We start from the raw sequence: 23,518 nt of genomic DNA, 5'->3' as shown, positions 1-23,518 counted from the left end.
ATTTACATATGTATATATACATATCTATGCGGACATGTAAGTATCATTTTTTTTTCTTTTTAATTTTAGCTTTATTTTTATTATTTTCTCAGTTCAATGTCCCTGAAAAATTATATTTTATTTGAATTCATTTCATAAATATAAATATATCTGAATTCTATATTCGAATTACGTATGTACGTATGCTTGTATGTATGTGCATACATGTTTTTAAATGGTATGTTAAAATAACATGCAATAATAATTCTTTTAGTTAAACTACACTCTATAACGTACTGGTTGACCTCCTATTAAAATATCTATACGAATAAAATATGAAATACTAAAGTGTTATGAATAGATACAGCGCTATACATAAATACTTACATATGCATATACGAGTACACATTCAAAATGTAAGTAAGGTGTGTACATCTTCTGCATATATTATTAATAAATATATTTATTGTATGGATGAGTTAGAGTTGATACCGTCGATGGGTAGTTGATGGGTTCTTTTATAACTCTGTTTTTTTTTTTGTTAATATGTGTGTGTGTACGTTCGTTATTCATAACTTCTTTTTTAATTTTATTATTTTTGATTTTTTTTTGGTTTTGTTATATTATTTTACCACATCATGTGAATTTGGTTTTATTTCGAAGTTATATTAATTTTAAAGTAAAGAAGCTAAAAAAAAAAATATGGTGAAAAGTATAGAAGCGCAAGCTCATGTAAAATTTTATTTTATGAAATTCAAAAAAAGGTAGTGCAATCTAAATATATATGACTATACATAATATAAATGTATATATATATATGCATTTTACATACATTCTTAACTATAGTTATTTAAAAGTTTTCAAAAGTTCATAATAATGTGCATTACTTTGCTAATTGAAATTCACTTAATTAAATTTTTGTATATATGAATATTGTATATATTTGCACCTATATGTATATACTATTCATATTATACATAATATAGTTTATATTGTGGGTTATGCTTGAGAAATAAAAGAAAAATAGATTATGGGCATATATAGGTATATAGTCCACTTTATATTGAGTATCTATATATAATACTACTAAATACTATTTATATAAAGAAATATGTTGAGATAAAATATTGTGAAAAGTGAAAAATTGGGATATTTGTTTTAACAATATTAAATATGATTATATTTTAAAGAATTTTCTATAATATAAAGTACAGTTTACACATTAATAACACTAAACATTAAAAAATCTATGAACTATGTTTAAATTAGTGTAAACCAGTTATTTGCAGAATACATATGTATATTTTGCATAATTATTTTATGCACGGCTTGCGAAAAAATTTTTAAAAATTTGTTAAATTCGATCTGGTATAAATCTAAGATAATTGCCGGTAAAGGTTTCTGATGTTCAAGTCGATACTGAAACTCATGAGGAATAATTTTAAATAATAACGTTGGGTAAAATTGTATGTTCTTATAAAGGAACTTATTTAAATTTGCTGCTAAATGTCAATAACATAATTGTAATAAAATTTTAACAATATTAAGAGTGGCATAGGGCTGACCTATCTTAAATTATTAAAGAATTAGATAAGTACCTTCTAAATAAAAGAAAATTGTTTTGAGATAGAATTCAAGTGAAACCATTTATATTCAATCACAAACACTTACACATATATTGACAGTATGCGTATTATTATAAATTTAAAGAATTTCCTGGAAAGTCACATAGCCTCGCTTATATACATATGTATGTATATTTATACTCTATTTTACGCAATATTGTTAAAACTAAATCATTTTCTATATTATGTTCGCGAAAATGGGGAAACGTTTTATTTAATTTATTTTTTTTTTCAAATAACTGTAAATTAATATTATGTACATATTTATATTTTAAATTGTATTATGGAAACAACTGTTTATTATTTAACCGTATATTAAATGTATATGTATATGTACGCATAATTTATAAAAAAGTTGCTGTGTTTTTCTTTCCAAGGACATTAATAAAAAAAAAAACACAAAAGTAAAGCAACAAATAAAAAAAAAATAGTGGGAAAAAATTGTTCAATAATAAATGCTATTTTCGTTTTTATTTCTGGGTTGAAAACTACACATACATACATACTAAATATAGATAATGATATTAAAGTTAAGCATTATACTTAAGTGTTTTTTTTTTGCGTTAATTAAATAACGCACAGTATGTTCATTTATGGAGTATGTAATAAATATCTCGAGTCTCTTAATAAAAGCAAAATTATTAAAAAATTTAATACATATGATAGCGAAAATCGAAAGATAAACGTAATTGAGGTGTGTATGAGCGGCGGCGGCGGCGGCAACGATATCTACTATATATGCATGTACGTAGGTATTTGTGTGCGTAAAATGACATTGAAATTTAAGTTCAAAGAAAAATCACGCAAAAAAAAAATTTTTTTTTGTTTTTTTCTCTTCGCTTTTTAAATTGTATATTAAATGAACACAGGGTTATAATAATTTTTAAGCATGCTAAGAATTTGAATTATATACATACGCACTACATACGTATATTTATGCTTTATGATAAAAAGAGAGCAAAAATAACAAAAATTGAAAGTAATTGTATATGTACATAAATTTTTATGGTATTTTACATACCCATGTACATTTGTACATTAAATAATACATTAATACATAATGTATACATATGTAGTTCAGTTACTATGAATTTTAATAAATTTTAATAATATCGCACGAGAAAAAATCTGATTAAACTAGTTTTTCGCTATGATATAAATAAATATTTATTTAGGAAGGTGCGTAAAAATATAAAATACAGATGTTCATAAATATACATATACATATACATATGAACAGCAATTTATTCATATTTATCATAGTATCTAAATTTATTGAAATTAAGAATAATAAATAATGATAAAAGCTGTTTAAAACACATTTAAATATTTACACGGAACTATTTTAGAGCAATTTTGTAAATTTAGTTACGATGTATATATATATGTACATACTGATATAATTGGGAAAATTGTTTTGAATTTGTCAATTTTGTTGATTATTGAAAAATAAAAGCAAGGTATACACAATGTATGTACACATACCGGTTTAGATAATAGTATTATAGTTCAACTTACAATTCAGAAATGTAACCACAAAATGTTTTACAAATTATTTAAAGATATAGATTTTGCAAAATCTACTCTAGACATTATTTTATTTGAAATATAAATAGTTAACGAATGAAAATCGAAATATATTATTGATCAAATCAATGGTCTGTAAAATGTCAAATTTTCCTTTAATTAAAATAATTTAGAAATACTTGGGAATCAAAACAACCTGCTGAAGGCAATGAAACAATTTTTTCTTTTCTTTGATTTTGCATAAATTTGGGCGCAATTTTATAATGATAATTTTTTGAAATAATTAAATTTATATTGAAAATTTTATAGTAATAATAAAAAGAGCTAAAATTATATTGCTAAATAATTCAGTTAAAGCAAGAGGATACAATTTTGGATTAGATGGCAAATGGTGTTCTGCTTTTATAGAAGTTCGATAGAGCTAACGAAAAACAACAATCGAAAATTGAAATTTTGCAAAAGGTGTTAAATCTTGAATAGGGGAGGAGATATTGTACAAGAAAATTTTTTTTAATAACTATCTATAAATTGTTGCCATTTGATACACAACTGAGTTGCCGTTTGAAGGAAAAAAATTGCAGGAAATTTAGTGATAAACCGGTATGAGAAACGCGCAATGTAAAGGATCAATTCAACACTTTAACATTTGTTTGTTTTTGAATTACTGAATTTGGAAATTTATTTTGGTTTCATTACTACAAATTCGTTTCGAATTTCTAGAGCTAGAAATATGTCAAAAACACCTTTTTTTTCTAAAAACTTTAATTTAGTAATAACTAGAGTGTGAAAATTATTTTTATGTTTTTCAAGTTCAAAGGTTGTTCATGTAAGTTTTGGGGTTAATGAAAAATTATTAAAATTCTGGCTCAATAAATAGATTTTTTAAGTGGTGTTTCTTTCAAATTTGATTAACGTTCAAACAATAATGCACATTATTTATTATTTAATATAATCTGTATTAATTATTTATTAATTTATCTTTTATATTATCCAAGTGACGTAAAGAATATACAAACCTATTTTTAAATTTTAAATAACAAATGAATATTCAAGTCATAACCTCACTTTAATTTTTTATTAAAGTTATTGTGTGCTATGTAAAGAGTTTGACAACCTTATATAATAGTACATACTCACATTATACACTACACATAAAATTATAAAAACGATATAGAAGTATGACATTAAATACCATATATTTTAAAATTACTATTGCCTTAAATAAAATAAATTTTAAAATGAGGGAAACGTTTTTTAAAATTTTTTTTTTATTTTTTTTCCTCATTGGCGTAAAAGAACACAAAACAAAAAGAAAAATTCTGAAGACGTAACGCTCTACCGATGAATAAGAAAGTGAAAAGTTTAATATTATTAACAAGAGGAGTGTGAGGGAGATGGAAAGGACTTAACGAATAAATGTAAGTTATAAGTAAGTAAATATTAGAGGCTATGTGGTTAAAGTGAGTATAAGGTGCAATATAATTCTTTGCTTTTTTAACACCTAACTATTTCTTATGTATAATACGTGTAAACCGCCTATGTTGTGCACTCATAAACAAATATTACATTAAATGCATTTATATACTTATGCTAAACCTAATTGATATTCAAGAAGTGTTATTTTTAATAAAATTTAATGAGCCTATAACTAAAACAATTAAACTATTAAAAATGAAAAAAATTTTTTTTTACTTTCTTGGAATATTTGTTATAAGAACATCAAATATTTTTAAGGAACTTCAATAAAATATTAATAAATACTTTCAATTGAATAAAATATATAGTATATGTACCCATGTGTGTATAACTATTTGTATTAGGTTCAAGAATCGCGGAAAAAATAGTTCTTGAATTATAATTATTATATTTTTTGTTTGTTTCTTTTTCGGTTTTTGAAAATGGTATGTCGTCGTCGGCTACCATACATATCTTTTGTTTTCTTCATAGTTATTTATTTTATTAGGAAGAAAGGTTATCGTACTCCAATGATTACCATTATTGGTTTTGCTTTATAGTATAATAAATGACCATAATGTATATGATGGCTTAACATTTATGTTTATATGGGCTTATTTTAAATATGGTATTAAGTTTTTTTTTTTTTTTTAATTTTTTACACCTTTACTAAAAAATATTTTGATCGCGGTGTATTCTATGATGACTTTTAATTTAATTATTTGAATTTAGTATATTGAGATTGATTGTGTGAGTATGTAGATTGATGATCAATTATTGTTGACTATTGAGACACGAACTGAAAATTAAGTCTAGAGACAGGAAACATACAAATATATTCAAACTTTCATGAATTTCTTAAGAAATTTAATAAATCAGTTGATTTGATTCTGTAATTGCTCGTTCTACAAGTACGAACTATAAATCGCTAGTTGAATCCATTACAATTATTTATATTATGGCTTAGTTCAACGCTAAATTTTAGAGGTATTTTGGAAACTTCCTTAATAAGAAAATATTATACAATATATAAAGTATACTAATTGAATTAGTTAATAAATGCACTATTAAGAGTGCTAATATCTTAAATCTTGTCAGTACCATCTATAAAAAAATAGACGTTTTGAAAACTCGTTACGCAATATAAATAGGTTATTTACTTCATTCTATATCAACGACATGAAACGCATATAATAAAATGGTGGCGGCGGCATTAAATATGAGAAACACTTCAAATTTTCTTCTTTTGCACAAACATAGGCACAATCAAAATTCTACTTTTAAAAAATATTTAAAATAATTTGTAATAATAATAAAATGAAAGGTTATACATATATAAAATTGTTCTTTGTAGATAAGTAATTTGCACAAACAACAAATTTTAAATAAAAAAAAACAAAATATAACAAAAGGTTACATTTTATTCAAATTAAACTTTGTAAATTTTTGCATTTTCTCAAAGGATTCGTTTTTATATTTAAATAGGATGAAAGTGTGATATTTACAGATTAATTTCTTTTATTTATTTATTTATTATTATTATTTGTTTTTCTATTGTAAATTCTGTATATGTATATAAAAATATAATGATAAAAATAACTACTATATTTAGTAAAGTTATAATAGATTGTGTGTTAGTGTATGTATATAGAAATATTAAAAAAGATTTTATTGCTTTGAAGAATATTTGGAGCATATGTTGAGGATCTTAAATAACAAAACATAAAAAAAAATAAAATTCAAAATATTTTAAATAAAAAAAATATCCCCAGTACATAATATATAGTTATTTTTATATTATAATTGTATATTACATAAAAATATCCTTGTAATTATTATATAAAAAAAATTACAAAAACCACATAACGTACGTGTACATGTAAGTATGTATAATATTTTTCATTGTATACCGCCACACATACTATGAATAGAAATCAAATATAAAAGTTAAAAGTTTAAATATATGTAGTTTTTGTATATGAACTCTGAATGTTGTTAAAAAAAAGAAAAAAAAATAGTGTTATTGCACAAAGGGAAAATCAGCGAGAAAATGAGTAAAAAGTTGTTGTGTTTTATAAAAGAACAAAAAGAATTTTTTTCTTCCTTTACATTCTTTTATATGTAGGTAGATACACATGGGTGTGAAAAACGTTTGTTCATATGTATATATGTATATTATTATTGCAGAAAAGTAAAAAGAAAATTCCTTTGAATAATATTCTTCCATTATAATATGCCAACATTAATACATACATATTTTCTCCTTTTACACAAACACATTTAGAATTTAATGTAAATGTAAAACGTTTTTAAATTCTTTTACTTATGTAATAATAATAATAATAATCGTACCTTTATATAGAAAAAAATGTGAAAAAAGAGTTTGTCGGAAAATGTTAACATGCATGAAAAATATTAGACAAAAACTTGAAAAAAAAAAATAGAAAAATTCGCTGAAAACTATTTTCTATATAAACACACATGAAAGAGCGGGATATGCGTTTGTGATGAATATGTATGTATGTACAAAGTATGTCGAAATATTTTTGTTAAAATTTTAAGTATAAACAAAAAAAAAATCTACATCTACTTTATTATACTAAAAATATAATTTTATTTTTACTTAGAAATTTGGAAAAATTCGTTTGATGTTCTTTATCATTTTGTTATAAAAATATTAAAGGATTCTATTTATAAAAGGATATCAAAGGAAATCAAAGAAAAATGATTGGAAAATAAAAATAATTTTTCAATATACACATACATACATATATAATGTAAATTAGGTGAAAATTAATTTTAAAAAATTGGAAAATAATCTTTGTTCCAATTAATTTTGAACTAAAATCAAAATTATTAAACTGTAAATTTAAATAAACAAAAAATTTTACATTTATTTTGAAATTATTAATTTGTAACCATAATATTTATTCACGATTTTGTAAAATTATTATTGCCATTTTTCGAAAAATTCTAATATTTCAATATATAATTTTAGAACTAAGCTATGAATTTTATTTACATTAATACCGAATTATTGAATTATACAATTTGTATATTGGCGATTAAGTTCTGATTAAAATTAAAAAAAAAATTGTATGTATACATATTGATGCAATAGTTTTCATCAAATATTTCATTAAATTTTAACAACACGATTTAGAATTTAATGCAAATCTAAAAGGAATCTAGTTTAAATATGGAATGAAAGAGGCATTTAACCCAATAAACATAACATCGATTAAAATACAACAAACATTGCTAAAATGCAGTTGAATATCATGAAGAAGTCCAAAATTTTTAACAATTCTCATTAAGAATTCAATTCCTAATATACGATTCAAGATGTGAATTATCATTTGACTAGTAAAATTAGAAGTTTCCGTTTGTTTTCGTGTGAATCTGTAAAATAAGAAGAGCTTCTAAATACTATTAAATGAAAAGTTTTTAAATTTTACTCTCTCTGTTAACAAATCTTGCCATACGAATCTCAATTTCGTATGTTTTTTCTTTGGTTTAACAAAAACTGTTATTTTATCCAATTAATATTAAAAATTCTAAAATAATATTTAAGCAATAAAATAAAATTTTATAAATTTACACAAATTTCATAAAAATTTTTAGGTTGTACACAAACTGAATCTTTAGTGTACGTGCATACCTGACTAGACATATTAATAAGAATTACATAATTTATTGATATTGAAAATCAATAAAATTTGAAACAATTTTTTATTGAGAAACTTATCAACAATTTTAATTAATTTGTTCGTAAAATCTAACTTTATTTACCTTACGTGTGTGTGTGTGCGCGCGCCTAACAGTGTGCTACTATTTATACATTAATATTAAATAAAAGAAAATAATTATTTTATCTATTAATGATCTAATGATAATTTAAGTTTACATTTATGTATCTATATATTTATGCGGTTGTATAAATACCTAATTAAATTATAATGACAATTAAATGGAAATTGGCGTCACAATTTTAATTCGTTGGCCTTCAAATTTTTTTATGTCCTTCGGAAAATCATTAATTTTTTCTTCTTGTTTCTTGTACTTTTTTTTCTTCTGATTTTGATTTTTTTGTCAAAAAAGAAAAATTATAAATTTTATATCGGTTTTAATTAACTTTAAATTACTGTCAAATTATTTTTAATTGCGAATGTATTTTAGTCATTTTTTTTTATATGTAAATAGAATATGTTTGTGTGTAGGGAAACAAAGCGCGATTATTATTAGATAAAGAGACACCATTGTTTTCGGGACAGTTTTTTTTTCTTTTATTTTAGCATCGCATTGATTGACGACAAGAAAGAATAAATACAAAAACGAAAAAAAAAAGAAACAAGAAATTTTTTTTTCGCTTGATTCTGTTTTTGTTTTTCTTTTTTAATTCTTCTTCCTCTCCCGACCAGAACACAAAGAGATTATTAAACAATAGCAAATATTTAACAGAGTGACTATATAAAAAACGCGAAGAAGACCTTGAAATATTTTGACGTTAAAAGTCAAGTTTAAAATACATACAACAATGGCGATGACAAAAATCGATTTTTTCGCTTCTTTTTTTTTCATTTTCAATAAATCGCGATCTTTTACAGTCTTTTTCTCTATATTTATTGTTTTTTTTTTGTGTAAACGGGGGAGGAAATTTTTTTTTACTTAATTTGTTCCTACGTATATATGCAAATGACTATACACAAAAATATTTATTTGAAAATTTCACACACGTTATTAAAAAATATTGGCTTTTTTTTGCAATTTTATTTTTTTTTTTGATAAAAAAAAATATTAATGCGATTTGACAAATTATGTAGCTAATTTAATATTTATGATTTTCTGATAAATGGCAAAGAACTCATTGAATTCGAATTGTGATCTCTTTTTTTTTGTTTGTCTCCAAATTAAATTATTGATATTAATGCCCAATTCATCAAATTTTAATCAATTGCCGTAAATGTTATTGAATTTTTTTATTAAAAATAATGTTCGAGGCATAAGTAAAATCAATGGCTTTTATAAATTATAACATTTCTCTTAATTATATTGTTAAAAAAGTGTTTTTTATTGCATATTTCTAGGAGACGGAAAAGGGATTCTTGTTTGACGAAACTTAAAGGTTTTTTTGGTTGAGAAAATAGATTTTTTTTAGGAAAACTAGTTGTACATGTCTAAAAATTGATGACATTTTAAAAAACTGTTGCTTTTTTCGATTCCAAGAGAGCAAGTAGCCTGTATAGTAAATGGTATCAATAATTTGAGAAAACTATTTTAATGATGATATTGACATGTTTTTGTGCTATTCGGCAGTAGAATAAGAAAGGTGTTTTTTCCTTTTCGAGCGGACACATTTTTAATAGTAACAATTTTAGTATATTCAACAGTAAAAATTTTGCATTTTAAAAATTCTGAAAAGCAAGTACAAATTTGGTTCAAAAAATTTTTACTAAAATTTATTTGTGAATAAAATTTAAAATTTCCGTAATAATATAAAATAGAAGTTCTGAAATGGAGATCAAACAGTAGCACATACGATTAACGAGTAAATGTCAGTGCATAACCGCAAAGTAAAGCAAAATTATTTTTGGACTTAGACTTTGTAAAATGTTTAGTTTTAAATAAATACTGCATAAAATGTGTAAAAAAATATGGCGTTGCATCGATTAGTGCGTAAGTGGAAGAACAAAGAAATTGAATGTTTAAATACCTAAAATAAAGAATTCATCAATATTTAGTAGACAATATATGTATTTTTTATCTATATAGGTATTTATCACAGAGATCTGCTTAAAAATATTTAACTTAATAATTTTCTATACTGATTCAAAATGTTCAATCGTGTCTCTTATCGTTATTCAAGATTTAATGCATCAAATTCTAGTTAACAAAAAACAAAGTGACGGGACACTGATTTGTAAAGAACTGTTTTATTCACTTTAAATAAATTGATCTGAATGATTTTTTTTTTCGTTTTGTGTTTGTAGAAAGCGTTGAAATAAATGTCATGATTTTTAATTTATAAGATTAATAATTTAAATGAATTTTTTAATTTTTTCCTTTTGATTTTGAAATAAGATAATACTTTGGAAAAGATACCCAATAATTTATAAAATCAAATTAAATCAAATTGAAAATGTATATCTAAAAGAATTTAAAAATATAAAATATCATTAAGAAATAATCTGGTAAACGCATTTATCAATAAATTAAATACAATAAAAATCTCAAATTTCAAGGTTTCAAAATGAACAAACCATTTAAAATTTTTGAAAATTGAATGGAATTTTACGATTTCTTTTTCTTAGTATGTACACATGTACATAAGTACATAGTTATATGCATTTTATACTTTGATGACTCAGTCTAATAAATCAAATTGTTATTTTAAATGAAATTCAAAATTTGATGTTTTTGACGAAAAACAAAAAACTAAAACCATTGTTAAGTCTAAACAGAATTTAAGTTGAAAAAAGTCTTTATGGGCTCCTTATATGCTGAAATTTTATCAGAATAAATCAGTTAAGGTAATAAATTTTAAAGCGGTATACAAGGTACACACACACACATTTTATTTAGAATGGTGAAGGATAATTTGTGATGAGAAATGTCAAGATTTATGGATGTTTGTTAAGGATTTTTTACATATTTTCTTTTGATATAATTTTGATAATTGATTTCTGAAGAAATATAAGAAAAAAAAAAATTAAATACAAAATCAAAAGAAGTGTTATAATGCATGGGGTTTTTTTTTCAGAAAAATTTAATTCATATCAGTTTTGGTTTTATTCTTTTTAATTCAATAAATTTTAATCTTTTTTTGTGTGTTTATTAATAAAATAAACACACAAAAAAAGATTAAAATTTAAACATAAATTTATTAATAAAATATTTATTAATAAATTTAGATCTCATACCCTCTTCAGTTTATTTTGCATCAAATTCCAAATTTAGATCAGAACTAAGTAAAACAAATAATCCTCATAACATTTTAACACATTGTTTGCCCGAAATTTTTCACCTTTGTAAGCTGCATTGTCATCGGAATGTGTTAATTAAGCAGTGTATTGTAAAAAAAAACGTAAACTTTAATGATGGATCGATCACTTTCCATATAAACAAATTTTACAATATTAATGCGTTCCGAGTTAAAGAGTTTTCCAAAAAGTTTAAGAATTTTATAAAAAAGAGTTTTCGAAACGCCAAGTAAAGGTGCGTTACTCTCACTGTCCGAAAGTCCGAAGGAAATGACTTAACATATCTTAAATTTTTCCTTAATGTTGTGTGAAATAGATGGTGTTTATACAACAAAGTACTTCGAATTAGAAAATTTAAACTTAATTAGCTTTAAGGTTTGTCATCAGTTGACTTAGACTAGCTCCTCAAAAATAATTGTGAAAATTATTATGAACGAAAAAAATCAAAAATTTAAAAAATGTGAAATCAAAATAAAAAAAAATAATTTGACGACAGATTAAGGAAAAAATAGAACATTGGGTCGGTCTTCTCATATTTTTTTACCTTTTTTATTTTGAACACAATTTGTATTACTTTCAAATATAATTTCAAAAAATTTCATTTTATGTCCTAAATTTGAAAGAAAAGTTTTTTTTTTTAGAATTTTTTATTTATAACCCTAAAATACAATTCTTTTTCTCTCTTTCTTTTTACAATTTTCTCTATTTTTCGTTCGTCTTTTCTTAAAAATAACTTTATTTTTATTTTAAAATTTTTTTTTTTTATTCTTACAAATTTGTTAAATTAATAAAATCCCCTTAATAAACATTAATAATATGTTTATTTTATTATACAAAATATTTTATATTTTTTTTGTCTTCTTGTATTTAAATTCAATTTTTTTTAACGAAATTGACATAATAAGGTCAAAGTAATTGAGAATAAAAACCTCATTTTCATTATTCTTAGTTTTTTTGTTATTTTGTATTTTTTATTTTATAAAAGCGAAGTACACAAACATACATAATTAAGTATGTATAATATTAATAAATATATATAAAATTTATATACGAAAATTAACAATAAAACTGTAAACTATGTTACAAAATAAAAATAAAATGAGAAACAAAAAAAAATCTAAAATAACTTTTATATTTCTTTTTTTTTTTGTTATTATTATTTAAAGCTCACCTGTGTATAACACCAATTCTCTGCAACTGGTGTATTGACTTCTGTTAATGGCGGTGATGGTACACGGCTAACCGCCATTGTACTTGTTGATGAATGCAGGTTGGATGTAACTCTAGCAGTTTGACCTGCCGGACATTCGTTAACTACCGGCAATCTGAAAAGGAGAACAAACAAAAAATTATTAGAGAAAATTTATACAAAAAAAAAAAATAAAAAAATATAAAAAATTTTTCTCTTCTTCTCATTTATTATTAAAAAAAGAAGAATAATAAAAATGCATTATAGTTTATAATGAATGAAAATAACAAAAAAAAAAACAAAAACGAAAGGAAAATCAAAAAAAAGAAATGTGTATGTTTAATTATAAAATTGTTGGTGTGTGCATGTTTCATCGACTCGTTCAAATGTAGTTTGGTGTATATGTACATAAAAGAGAGACAAGTTTGTGTAAGATAATTAATTTTCTTTTTTAATGGGATCACAACAGTCCACACTTAAAAAATAAAATATACATAAAAATTGACCTTAAATGTTTAATCTTCTTTCCTTTTTCTTTATGGAGTATAATAAAAGCAATTTTTTTTTGTTGTCTTTTATTGTTCTGAAAGATTCTTTTGAGATTATTTTTTATTTTTTTTTTTAAGAAATTATTTTGTATTAGTTAGCACATTTAGCAGGTGATTATTTTTACCAATGTTATGGTTTACGTATTATTTAAGAATATAAAAACTTTCTCTGGAATTTTTTGTTTCAGAACTTAAACTTATATTTTATTAAATTTGATAGGTATATCTGTAAGTTAGTCATACTAGAATATAATATGGTTATTAAATTCACTTCAAGCTATAAATGAGTTCCTGAATTCAATTTAAACCAATACTTTTGCATTGGATTTGAAGAGCGTATTACTGCATTATGTAGCGCTCAAGTAGGTACTTATAGTGGTTTTCATAAGCACTGTGCTCCGAGTTTTCATGTTCACAAACAAAAGTTGCGAATCTGTGTCGTTCAATTTCAAAACTTATCAACCGGTAAACTTGTTTTGAGTAGCGCAATTAAATCACAGTTTATTTTAGTATACTTAATAGTCAAAATATAGATTGCACATGTTTCACGTTATTGTTTTGTTTTTCTACTTTCAGGAAAATCTCTTACTTATATTTCCATCGAACAAAAGTCTGTAAAATTGAATCTCTCATGAGATTTTTAGAATCTATTTTGAATTCTCTATTTGAAGCTCTAATTGAAAATAAATGATCATTTTAATTGTAAATATTTTATTATTAAATTCCAAACAAAGTATATACAATATATAATTTTATAATATTTTCAATAGCTTATTGTCAAATAATTTATAAATAACAAAAATATGTCAAAATTTGACAATTTTCAAAACCTGTTGCCATATTGAAAACAATATAAACTTCAGATTATTTAAATTGATATGGTTCGAATCATAAATCAAAATATTCTTTGATTAATGAACTTTATTAAAAGGAATTAAGTAAACACACAAAAAAATAATAATAATAAAATAGCAGCTACCACACCTCTATGAACTAATTTCAAATTTAGTTAAAAACCGAATTAAAAAAAAATGGCGATTTTTTCATATTGTACTTGCTTAAGAGCAAAAAAAAAAACATAAAAGTCTAGAACAGACACACATAAGAATAATGTGCTCCAAAAATAAAGCAATACACTTTTTTTTATTAATTTTTTGATAAATGTTTCGGTTTTTTATTCTGATAACAAACAAAAAAAAAAATTAAAAAATAACAATAAAATTTTTGCAAATAAAAAAGCAAAGAACTCACATTTTTGCTTCAAATAATTTTTTATTGTATTTTTTTTTTTTTATCACAATTTAATTAAATTATTACCCAGAATTTTAATGATCCAGAATTATGTTCACATTTTTGGAATGACTTATAATTTGTTGTTTAAGTAAAACAAAAAGAAAAAATCGTTAAGAAGCATGTCATAGGCTATAATAGGTCCAAAAACTTTTAAAATAATTCAAATTCTAAAAAAATATAGGATTTAATAATGAATATTATAAAAGATGACATGGTAGAGATTAGAAATTACAATAAGAACGTCTATTGTGCTCCGATTTAACAAGTAATAATAGATTTTAAAAGTTTTTCTTCAAAGAATGTGTCCTAATTTATAAATGATGGGATGCTACAATAAATCTTTATGAAATAGAAATTTGAACTTAAATAAATCTATAAACTCTAAAATATTTATTTCAAAATTTAAGCTAATGTTATTCTTAATATTAAATATAATTATATCTAATTCTTGTCCACTTATAATTTGGTTAAATCTGTTACAAACGTTTTAGCACTTCTATGAATACCATTCAAAAAAAAAAATACCTACATTTCTCGATACTTATAAAAATTTTAATTTGAGTTCAGTGCCGCGTTTATATTACTTATTAAAAATTAAAAAAAAAAATTAATCACAAAATATTTAAAGAATAATAATAAAAAAAACAAAAGAAAAAAATAAACTAGACAAATTAGTACGAGCGATAAACAATTTAAATAAAATTAAAATATGCGAACACGTACGTTTGTATGTAAATATTATTATATATACACACTGTTATAAATAAACCAATTTACCAAGTTAAGATAAGAATAAAATTATTAATAATTATGGTGAATAATAATTTCAAAAAATTTATTAATTATATTTCAGTATACGAAGAGCAAAACAACCCGATATTAATCTGGAAATTAAAAGAAAAATGTAATGAGGTTATTAACCAACGTTTAGCCATTGAAATCAAAATATTTTATTTTATCTTCTTTTTTAAAAGAAGATACACAAAATGTGAATGACTTTTTTTCATAAATTAATCATCGCAACGCATTTAAATTATTTTAATAATTACTAACTTTTATTTTTGTAATCATAATGTTTAACAATGTATTAAATATTAACTAAAATTCAAGCTACAACATTCAACACTTTATTGACTAAAATATTGTAATAAAACTGAATAGGTTCATTATTGGAACTTCATGACTAATAGACAAGAATTAAGTTAAAAAATATGGAAGATTTTAGTATTGTGTGCGTAAAATGTAAGGGACTCTTGAATTTAGAATAGAAAACAAAATAAATATTGTCAAATTCATACTTTTTGTATATGTATGTACATATGTACGTAGGCATGCATGAAGAATGTTTTTGTTGTATATGTATTTAATAAAGTGTAATCTTATTAACATGGAGAATAAAACAAAATAAAGAATTGAACAAGTACTTTAATTTAATTATCTGAACCAAGACATTACCAATCATTGACACGTTATGTATTCGTTTATGATCACGATCATAGAACCGGAATTGGTGTCGGGAAATTCGTGTTAAAATGTAACGATTTTTAAATATTTCAAGTCAAAAGTAACAGGGTGGAAAATTTAAAAAATTTATTTTATAAAAATTTTATTGGAAGTAATACGAAAAATAGCCAGAGTTCACAGCTAGAGTCGGAATGGCAGTCACGTTCGAAATCGAAATTGGGGTCGTAGTCAAATTCAGAGCGGGAGCCTTGAACTGGAATAAATATACTTATATGAACGAGTAGATGTACTCGATAAGTGAATTTCAAATCAAACTTTGAGCTTTCGACAGGAACTTGAGCAATAAAATAAAAATAAAACCTTTACATATTTGCAAATCAACAATAATAACATTATTATTATAAACATACATATATAATAAAAATATTGAATTTTATACGTAGCATTTTTAATAATACTGACATGGAACACAGAACATGAAATACTTAAGAAAATATTCAGTAACCGCATTCATTATATTACGTGTCAGTCATTTTATTTTATACTTTTCAACTTATAACTATTATGGTTGAATATCTGTCAAAATTAGCATAAAAATTATATAAAAAATGTAAATAAAAACTGCACGGGAATAAAGAAAAAGAAAAATAAACAATTTCATTTCCGAAATCTTTGATATTTATTTAAATATGAACATGCAATGAAAACTTTTTCCTTAAACGGTTAACGTAGAGACAACCTAAAAACTTAAACATAAACGTATATAGTAAATTTTAAGGTTTCTTAAACAGTTTTTACATTTATAATATCAGTTAACGTGTTTTACTTTATAAATTTTGCCCCTGCATTTACGATTACAAGTAAAACAAAACTTATGAGTTTCAGACACGGTTGTGATTTCTGGTTATACCATAATGATCGGAACTTTTAATATTTTGACTTGAGTATGTAAAACACTTTAAAATCAAAAGTTTATTCAGTTAAAAAATAATAATTCTCAACTGATAACATACCTCCATTTTACTACCTATAGCCTTATAATTGCCAACGTTTTAAAAAGTGCCATTTACAAGCTATGATTTGTAAGGCTTAAATCGCTTATTTAATATTAAGAAAGACCACAAAAATTATTATTAAAATCACTTATGTATGTTTATAATGCGAAGAACACTGTATTTTTCATGTTTAAAAATTATAAAAAAAAGAAAAAGTTCTACAGGTTTATTTTCCTGCTGGGGAATGATTATTAATATAGTCACAGGAAACATTTACGTGTATTCTTACTTACATGTAATGCAATATGTAAAAAGTAATATTAAAACTGAATCATGTATAAATACAGGTGCTAAATTAAATTGGGGTTCAACTATTTTTTGCCCTCTTTACTGCTTTTGTTTTATTATTTTTTTTTTTCAGGAGTTTCCTTTTTTTTAAAATATTTAATACATTTTTTTTTTGGTGCTTGAGAAATAAATATAAAAAAAAATTAAAGAAGAGAAAAAAAATTCAGGTAAAAGTAACCAAAAAACTAAAGAGGAAAAAAAATGAAAAAAAACTGGGATAAACTAAAAAGTTCTTCATAAAAAGAAGAAAAAAAAACGGAACAGATTTAAAAAAATGAAGTTTTTCCTTTATAAAATTACACGTTTAAAGGCATGTAACTAAGTAGAGTAACTTTTTTTTTTAAAAAAAAAAAGAAGAATAAAAAAATTTTTTTTGAATAAATTCAAGGAAATCATTCTCTCAACTGTAAAAATTCAACTTTGAAAGAGAAAAAAATTTTAAAATAAATCAAGAAACAAAAAAAAGAGTGGCGTTACCGATTACGTTATTAGAGTTGCCTTCATTTCTCAAATATTAACCCAATCGAAATCTTTTCGAACTAATATTTTGGAGAATCCCACATAAGTACTTGTGTACAGTAAATTTTAATTTATCATAAATTAAATGTCTCTTAAATTAATGAAGGTTTACTGTTATCGCAAAGCCAAATATTAATTGTACAAGTTTAAGTAGATTCTGAATAAACTTGTCTACTTTGCATACGTAAATTGCTAAATGTAAAAAAAATTTAAAATATCACAATATAAAAGTTTAAAAAATTGAAATTTCCGTTCTCAAAAATATTCTGTACTCTTTCTTTTATGATAAGAACAAAAAATAAAACAGAGAAAAAATAAACAAAAATATTTTTTTTCTTCGTTGGAAAACTGAATAAATTTTCTCTTTCTCTTTTTTTTTTATTGAAAAAGTTAGTGTACAAACATATATTTTGGGGTACTTCTATTTATATAAAATTTTGTTACTTAAACAGAGCGAATAAAATTTTATATATATATAGATATATGTATATTTATGTATGTACACTAAAATAGCTAATATCCTTTTTATAAAGATTCGACCGCATTTCATATACGATAAGGTAGATATTGTGATCTCACCGAATATGAAATATTGAATTGTTAATAGAAAAATGCACTTCTCCGTGCTAGTAAACATTTTTAATCTAATAAATTTTGACCATGTATAAACATACATTACTCATAAGCAATCAGAATCCCAAAAGTCCAATTTTACATTTATGGATGTTTCACAGTCAAAACTTTATTAATTCCCTTCGAATTTAAAACAAGATTATAAGAAGTTATATTGTATGCAATTCCATTTCTATACTGATATAAGTATAAATATATTTCCTGAAGCGCATCAAACTCACGGTTGATTATCAAGTACTGATCACATCACCCACAAAGTATTTTTCTCTGTATAAATATGTAAGTATATTATACCTATGTATATGTAAATATATCACGACACGGGGTGTAATGGAATATTTTAAGTTTTAAGTTTATTATACAGTTAAATTTAACAAAAAAAATCTTTGACATGACAACCAAAAAGTTTTATTTGAAATTTGTTTAGAGAAAAAAATTCAAAAATTCTTAGAAATATTGAAAACGTACATCTACTGTGAGTGTCAAAAAAAACCGCTCACTAAAAATTATTTTATGTAGTGTTTAATATATTTTGTTTTAATTGTCCAAGTCACAAACTAATTTATAAATAATAAAGTACATTCAATTACCAACAAAATTAATTAAAAAAATTTTCATAAGAGTAACAAAAACAAAACAAAAAATAAATAAATTCAAAAATTCTGACTTTTTTACGCGTCAAAACAAACCGCTCAGCTCTAGTTTTCTGCAAAAACTTCGGGAATCCCCCAAAAATATTTGTTTAATAATTTTTGCAGGTTTAATTAAAGGCATATCGTTGTTTTTTCTGAATAGTTCGGACTATTTTTTCGTTTTTTCAATAAAATAAATCATTCTTTAGAAGATTTTAAAAAGTAATTTAAATATGGTGAAACAAACCACTATAGAAACGAGAGAAATTATTATTAATCTCAATAAAGCAGGTAAATCACACCGCGAAATAGGCAAACTTGTGGGCAGAGCGTATTCAACCGTAAAAACTATAATTGACAAGTATAAGAATACAAATAAAGTTAACGATCTCAGACGCTCAGGTAGGCCGAAGAGTTTAAACCCAATTCAAATAAGAGAAATTGTTAAAAATGTTAAAAAAAATCCACATACAAGTGCCGTGATGGTTGCCCAAAATATTGGAATTAACACAGGCAAGCCCGTTAGCGCAAGTACGGTACGTAGAGTACTACATGACAACGGGCTATTTGGAAGAGCACCACGAACAAAACCTAGTATCTCGAAAAAAAATAAGAAAAAGAGACTTAGCTACGCAAAAAAATATAAACAAAAGGATTTTAATTTTTGGAAAAATGTATTATTTACTGACGAAAGCAAGTTTGAAATATTTGGAGCCAAAAAACCAGTTAAAATATGGAGAAAAGTTAATAAAGAGTTTGAAGACAAAAACGTTATTAAGACAGTAAAGCATGGTGGGGGTTCAGTTATGGTCTGGGGCTGTATGGCTGCAGCTGGGGTTGGTAATTTGGTGTTTATAGAAAGCACTATGAATAAAATGGGGTATTTAAAGATTTTGCAAGATAATATTGCACCAAGTATAGAAAAATTAGGATTATAAATAGGTGGTGTAGTACATTATTCATATGTACATAGTTTCGAATGAAAAAAAGTTTTATATCTAAATCTAAATAAATAATGTTTCTCGTTTTTTGGAAATTTTTAATATTATGCAAAACAAATAACTATTGTTTTGAAACCTTCATTTTTAAATGACTTAAATAGTATTTGAATAAATTTATTATAAAACGAGAAAAAATAGAGTTGACACGGTCAACCCGTATGAATTTGCTATCCTGTATGCGAATAAATATGAGACTATGCGACAGACTATGACTTTTAGTTGCCGTATTAAAATATTAATTTATGCAACATTTCAGTACTGTATTTTCAATATTTTCTAAGATATGGGCAAACTTATGACTGTGTTACTATTGAAGCTGTATGGCTGGTACCAGAAATACCGAATCAGTATCGCGATCATATCCAATTTAAATATGGATCTGGCATTTACTACAATAAATCATTTGTCAAAATTTGGTGAACTTAGCTCAATTTGTTTTAGATTTATGGTTGGGACGGACGAAAGGACAGGCGGACAGAGAAAGCTAAATCGACTCAGAAATCGACGCTGATCAAAAACATACACTTGAGTCTATATCTCAGATCGTTATATCTTACCGTTACAAACGGTAAGACAAATTTAGTATACCCTTCGAACATACGTTTGTACGGGTATAATTATAACGTAGAAGTTGTAAAGTATGACATTATATTGTTATTTTATCAAAAACAAAATAGAATTTTTAAAAATTGTAAATTTTAAATATTTTTAATAAATACTGAAGCCATTCAAATGTGCATTGAAGTATAAAATGAAGGTGCATATTCCTTAGTTGTTGGTGTTAGAATTGTCAAATTCAATAAATTGTAATTATCAATCAAGTAGTGGTTTTTTTTATTACCAGCAAAAAATGATTCAACCATTTCTGGTGTCGATGAAAGCGTTATATTCAAACCATTCATCAAATTTGATGTCAGAGCGTTAATATACTTACACATATATTTTTTTACAAGGCGCATTACTTTGTTTTCATAATAGATAATTAATTTTTACAAAAAATCTAAGTATTTTTAAATCTAATTATTAATCTGCTGAATAAAAAGTATAAACAGTTTTATCGTAAATGAAATCGTATAGATTTTATTTTAATATGTAAACACTATATTAATATTAATTCTATAATCACTGTCATAGCAATAAAGGAAAGTACTAAATAATTTAATTGAAGAGAAATTCTATATTATGTCAGTTTTTTTGATTGAAAGGTAAAGTTTTTCTTTATAAGCTTTAGCTTATTTTCACATTCATCATATATACTTACAATACGAGTATTAATCAACTCTCACATCCTTAACAAAAAAAAACTATCTAATTTTTAATAAAATTTTTCTTTTAAACTATACACATATTATACATAGTTACTTTGCGTATGACAATATTAAATTAATTAAATAAATTTATAAACTAAAACTATACACAATATAATTTTCCACATTTCCATATATATTTGTATAATATCTAGGACGTAGGTATGTATGTATGTATGTTATTTTAAACTTAATTATATTATACAAGCATACATTACATCGATGCACGCATACTATAGCTAGCGTATATTTGCGTATTAAAATTATGTAGGCAAATGTATGTATGTACGTAGACAAATGTATGTACAGAAATAAATTGATATTTTGAAATTTTATGTAAGCATATGTATAAATATATGTATATAAACGTGTTGCATTTCTGACTTATTGTAACTAATTTGCTCTATTTTTGATGTTGAAACTCAATATAAAAACTATAAAATACAAATTATATAATATAAATGTACGTAAATACAAAAATGTAAATACTTTGGGTATGTACATACATATGTACACGAGTATTAATAAGCATAACATAAAAAAAATTTCACAAACTTGTTAAATGATTTTTATTACAAATTTAAAAATAACAAGAAAAACAAAAAAAAAAACACCTTTTATAAAATTATTTCAAAATGTTTTTTCTATTAGTAAAATTTTATTTTATACTTTTGTTTTTTTATATTAAAATTTTATTAAATATATTGTGTAGGTATGTACATATGTATATACATATAATATTAATTTGCAATAGCATATTGTGCGTTTGTGTGTTGTAATATGTAAAAGTGTTTTGTATACATTTTCTATTTTACATAACGCTTTGCTTTCTTTATGCTTTGCTTATATACATTACATACATATGTAAGTATATGAATAATATTTTTCTCTTTTGAAATTTCTTTGCTTTTCACCAAGTTTCTTTTTTCAATTTTTTTCTATGTACATATTTTTTGGAATAAATTGTTATTTAAGCATTTAAATTTTTTCTAAAACTGATTCCATTTTAAACAAAAAATTTGAAAATACGTACATAAAAACTCTTTTTCTAATGATGGAACTTTTCTGTTTTGGCCTCTTTTCTCTCTTTAAATTATTGTTATACACAAACATACCTACTTCAGTATGTGTTTACTACTCGTATATGGAATAGTGATAGGAAATATTAAAAATTTAATTTTATATTTTATTAAAAATTTGAAAAATTAAATGAATTAAATATGTGAATTATTAATTGAATATTAAAAAATTTAAGTGTTCTTGTCTCATAAATATGCAATAGATTTCTTGTATTATGTGCGAACGTTACATACATTCTAAGTAGTAGCTATCTATTGAGTTTTTACAAAACATAAGGCGCTTTGGAAGAGCCAATAATGTTGTTCCTTTGATTTAATAATATTGCATAATATAAAAATTTGGACGTGTTGTCCAGTTTTCCTAATTTTCTTGAGAGTTTGTTTTCAATTTTATGGAATTACCGCAATATTTGGTTTAAAGAAATTTAATAGTCCTATTAATGTATATTATATACCGAAAAACATTTTTTGTTCAAAAGTAGTAAAAATACTACAAAATCACTTGAAAATCACATCATTATTTTTTTTTACAATAGCATTTAAAATAAGTAAGTAGGTAGGTAGCAAATAATTGAGTTCAAATTTTTTTTTTCTCAATAGAATGAAAAACTTTAATGATTTGTTTGCTTGTGTATACATACATATGTATGTATGTACATATATACAATATGTATGCATATTTTTATTTGTATCTTACCTAAATACTTCTGATTTTTGAATAAAGCAGCTCAATAATGAATAAATAAGAAAATAGAAAAAAAAAATTAAAAAAAAAAATGAAATAAATTAAGAAATACTTGAGAAATCTAGGAAGTGGATCACCTAAATTTTTTTTTCTGTGTATGTGTAGGTATATATTTTATATTTTCTTTATTAACCGCGCGATTTTATTTCTACAAAATGTAGAAATAAATATACATATGTACTTATATATTTATAGAATA

General features: G+C 23.5%; 1 protein-coding gene across 2 annotated transcripts in view; it reads right to left on the bottom strand.

Annotated features, from left to right (window-relative positions):
* Positions 1-23,518, bottom strand: part of LOC129614378 (protein roadkill) — an 88,528-nt gene that overhangs the window by 40,906 nt on the left and 24,104 nt on the right. For both annotated transcript variants that reach the window (XM_055528956.1, XM_055528964.1), the window contains exon 2: positions 12,738-12,891. In XM_055528956.1, coding sequence (XP_055384931.1) covers positions 12,738-12,891 — 154 coding nt within the window. The remainder of the gene's footprint in view (positions 1-12,737; positions 12,892-23,518) is intronic.

This window comes from Condylostylus longicornis, unplaced genomic scaffold (assembly GCF_029603195.1).
Source record: "Condylostylus longicornis isolate FDR11 unplaced genomic scaffold, ASM2960319v2 ptg000004l, whole genome shotgun sequence".
NCBI classification, from domain to species: Eukaryota; Metazoa; Arthropoda; class Insecta; order Diptera; family Dolichopodidae; genus Condylostylus; species Condylostylus longicornis.
Note: the sequence above shows the minus strand (reverse complement) of the source record. Positions and strands in the feature narration are given on the sequence as shown.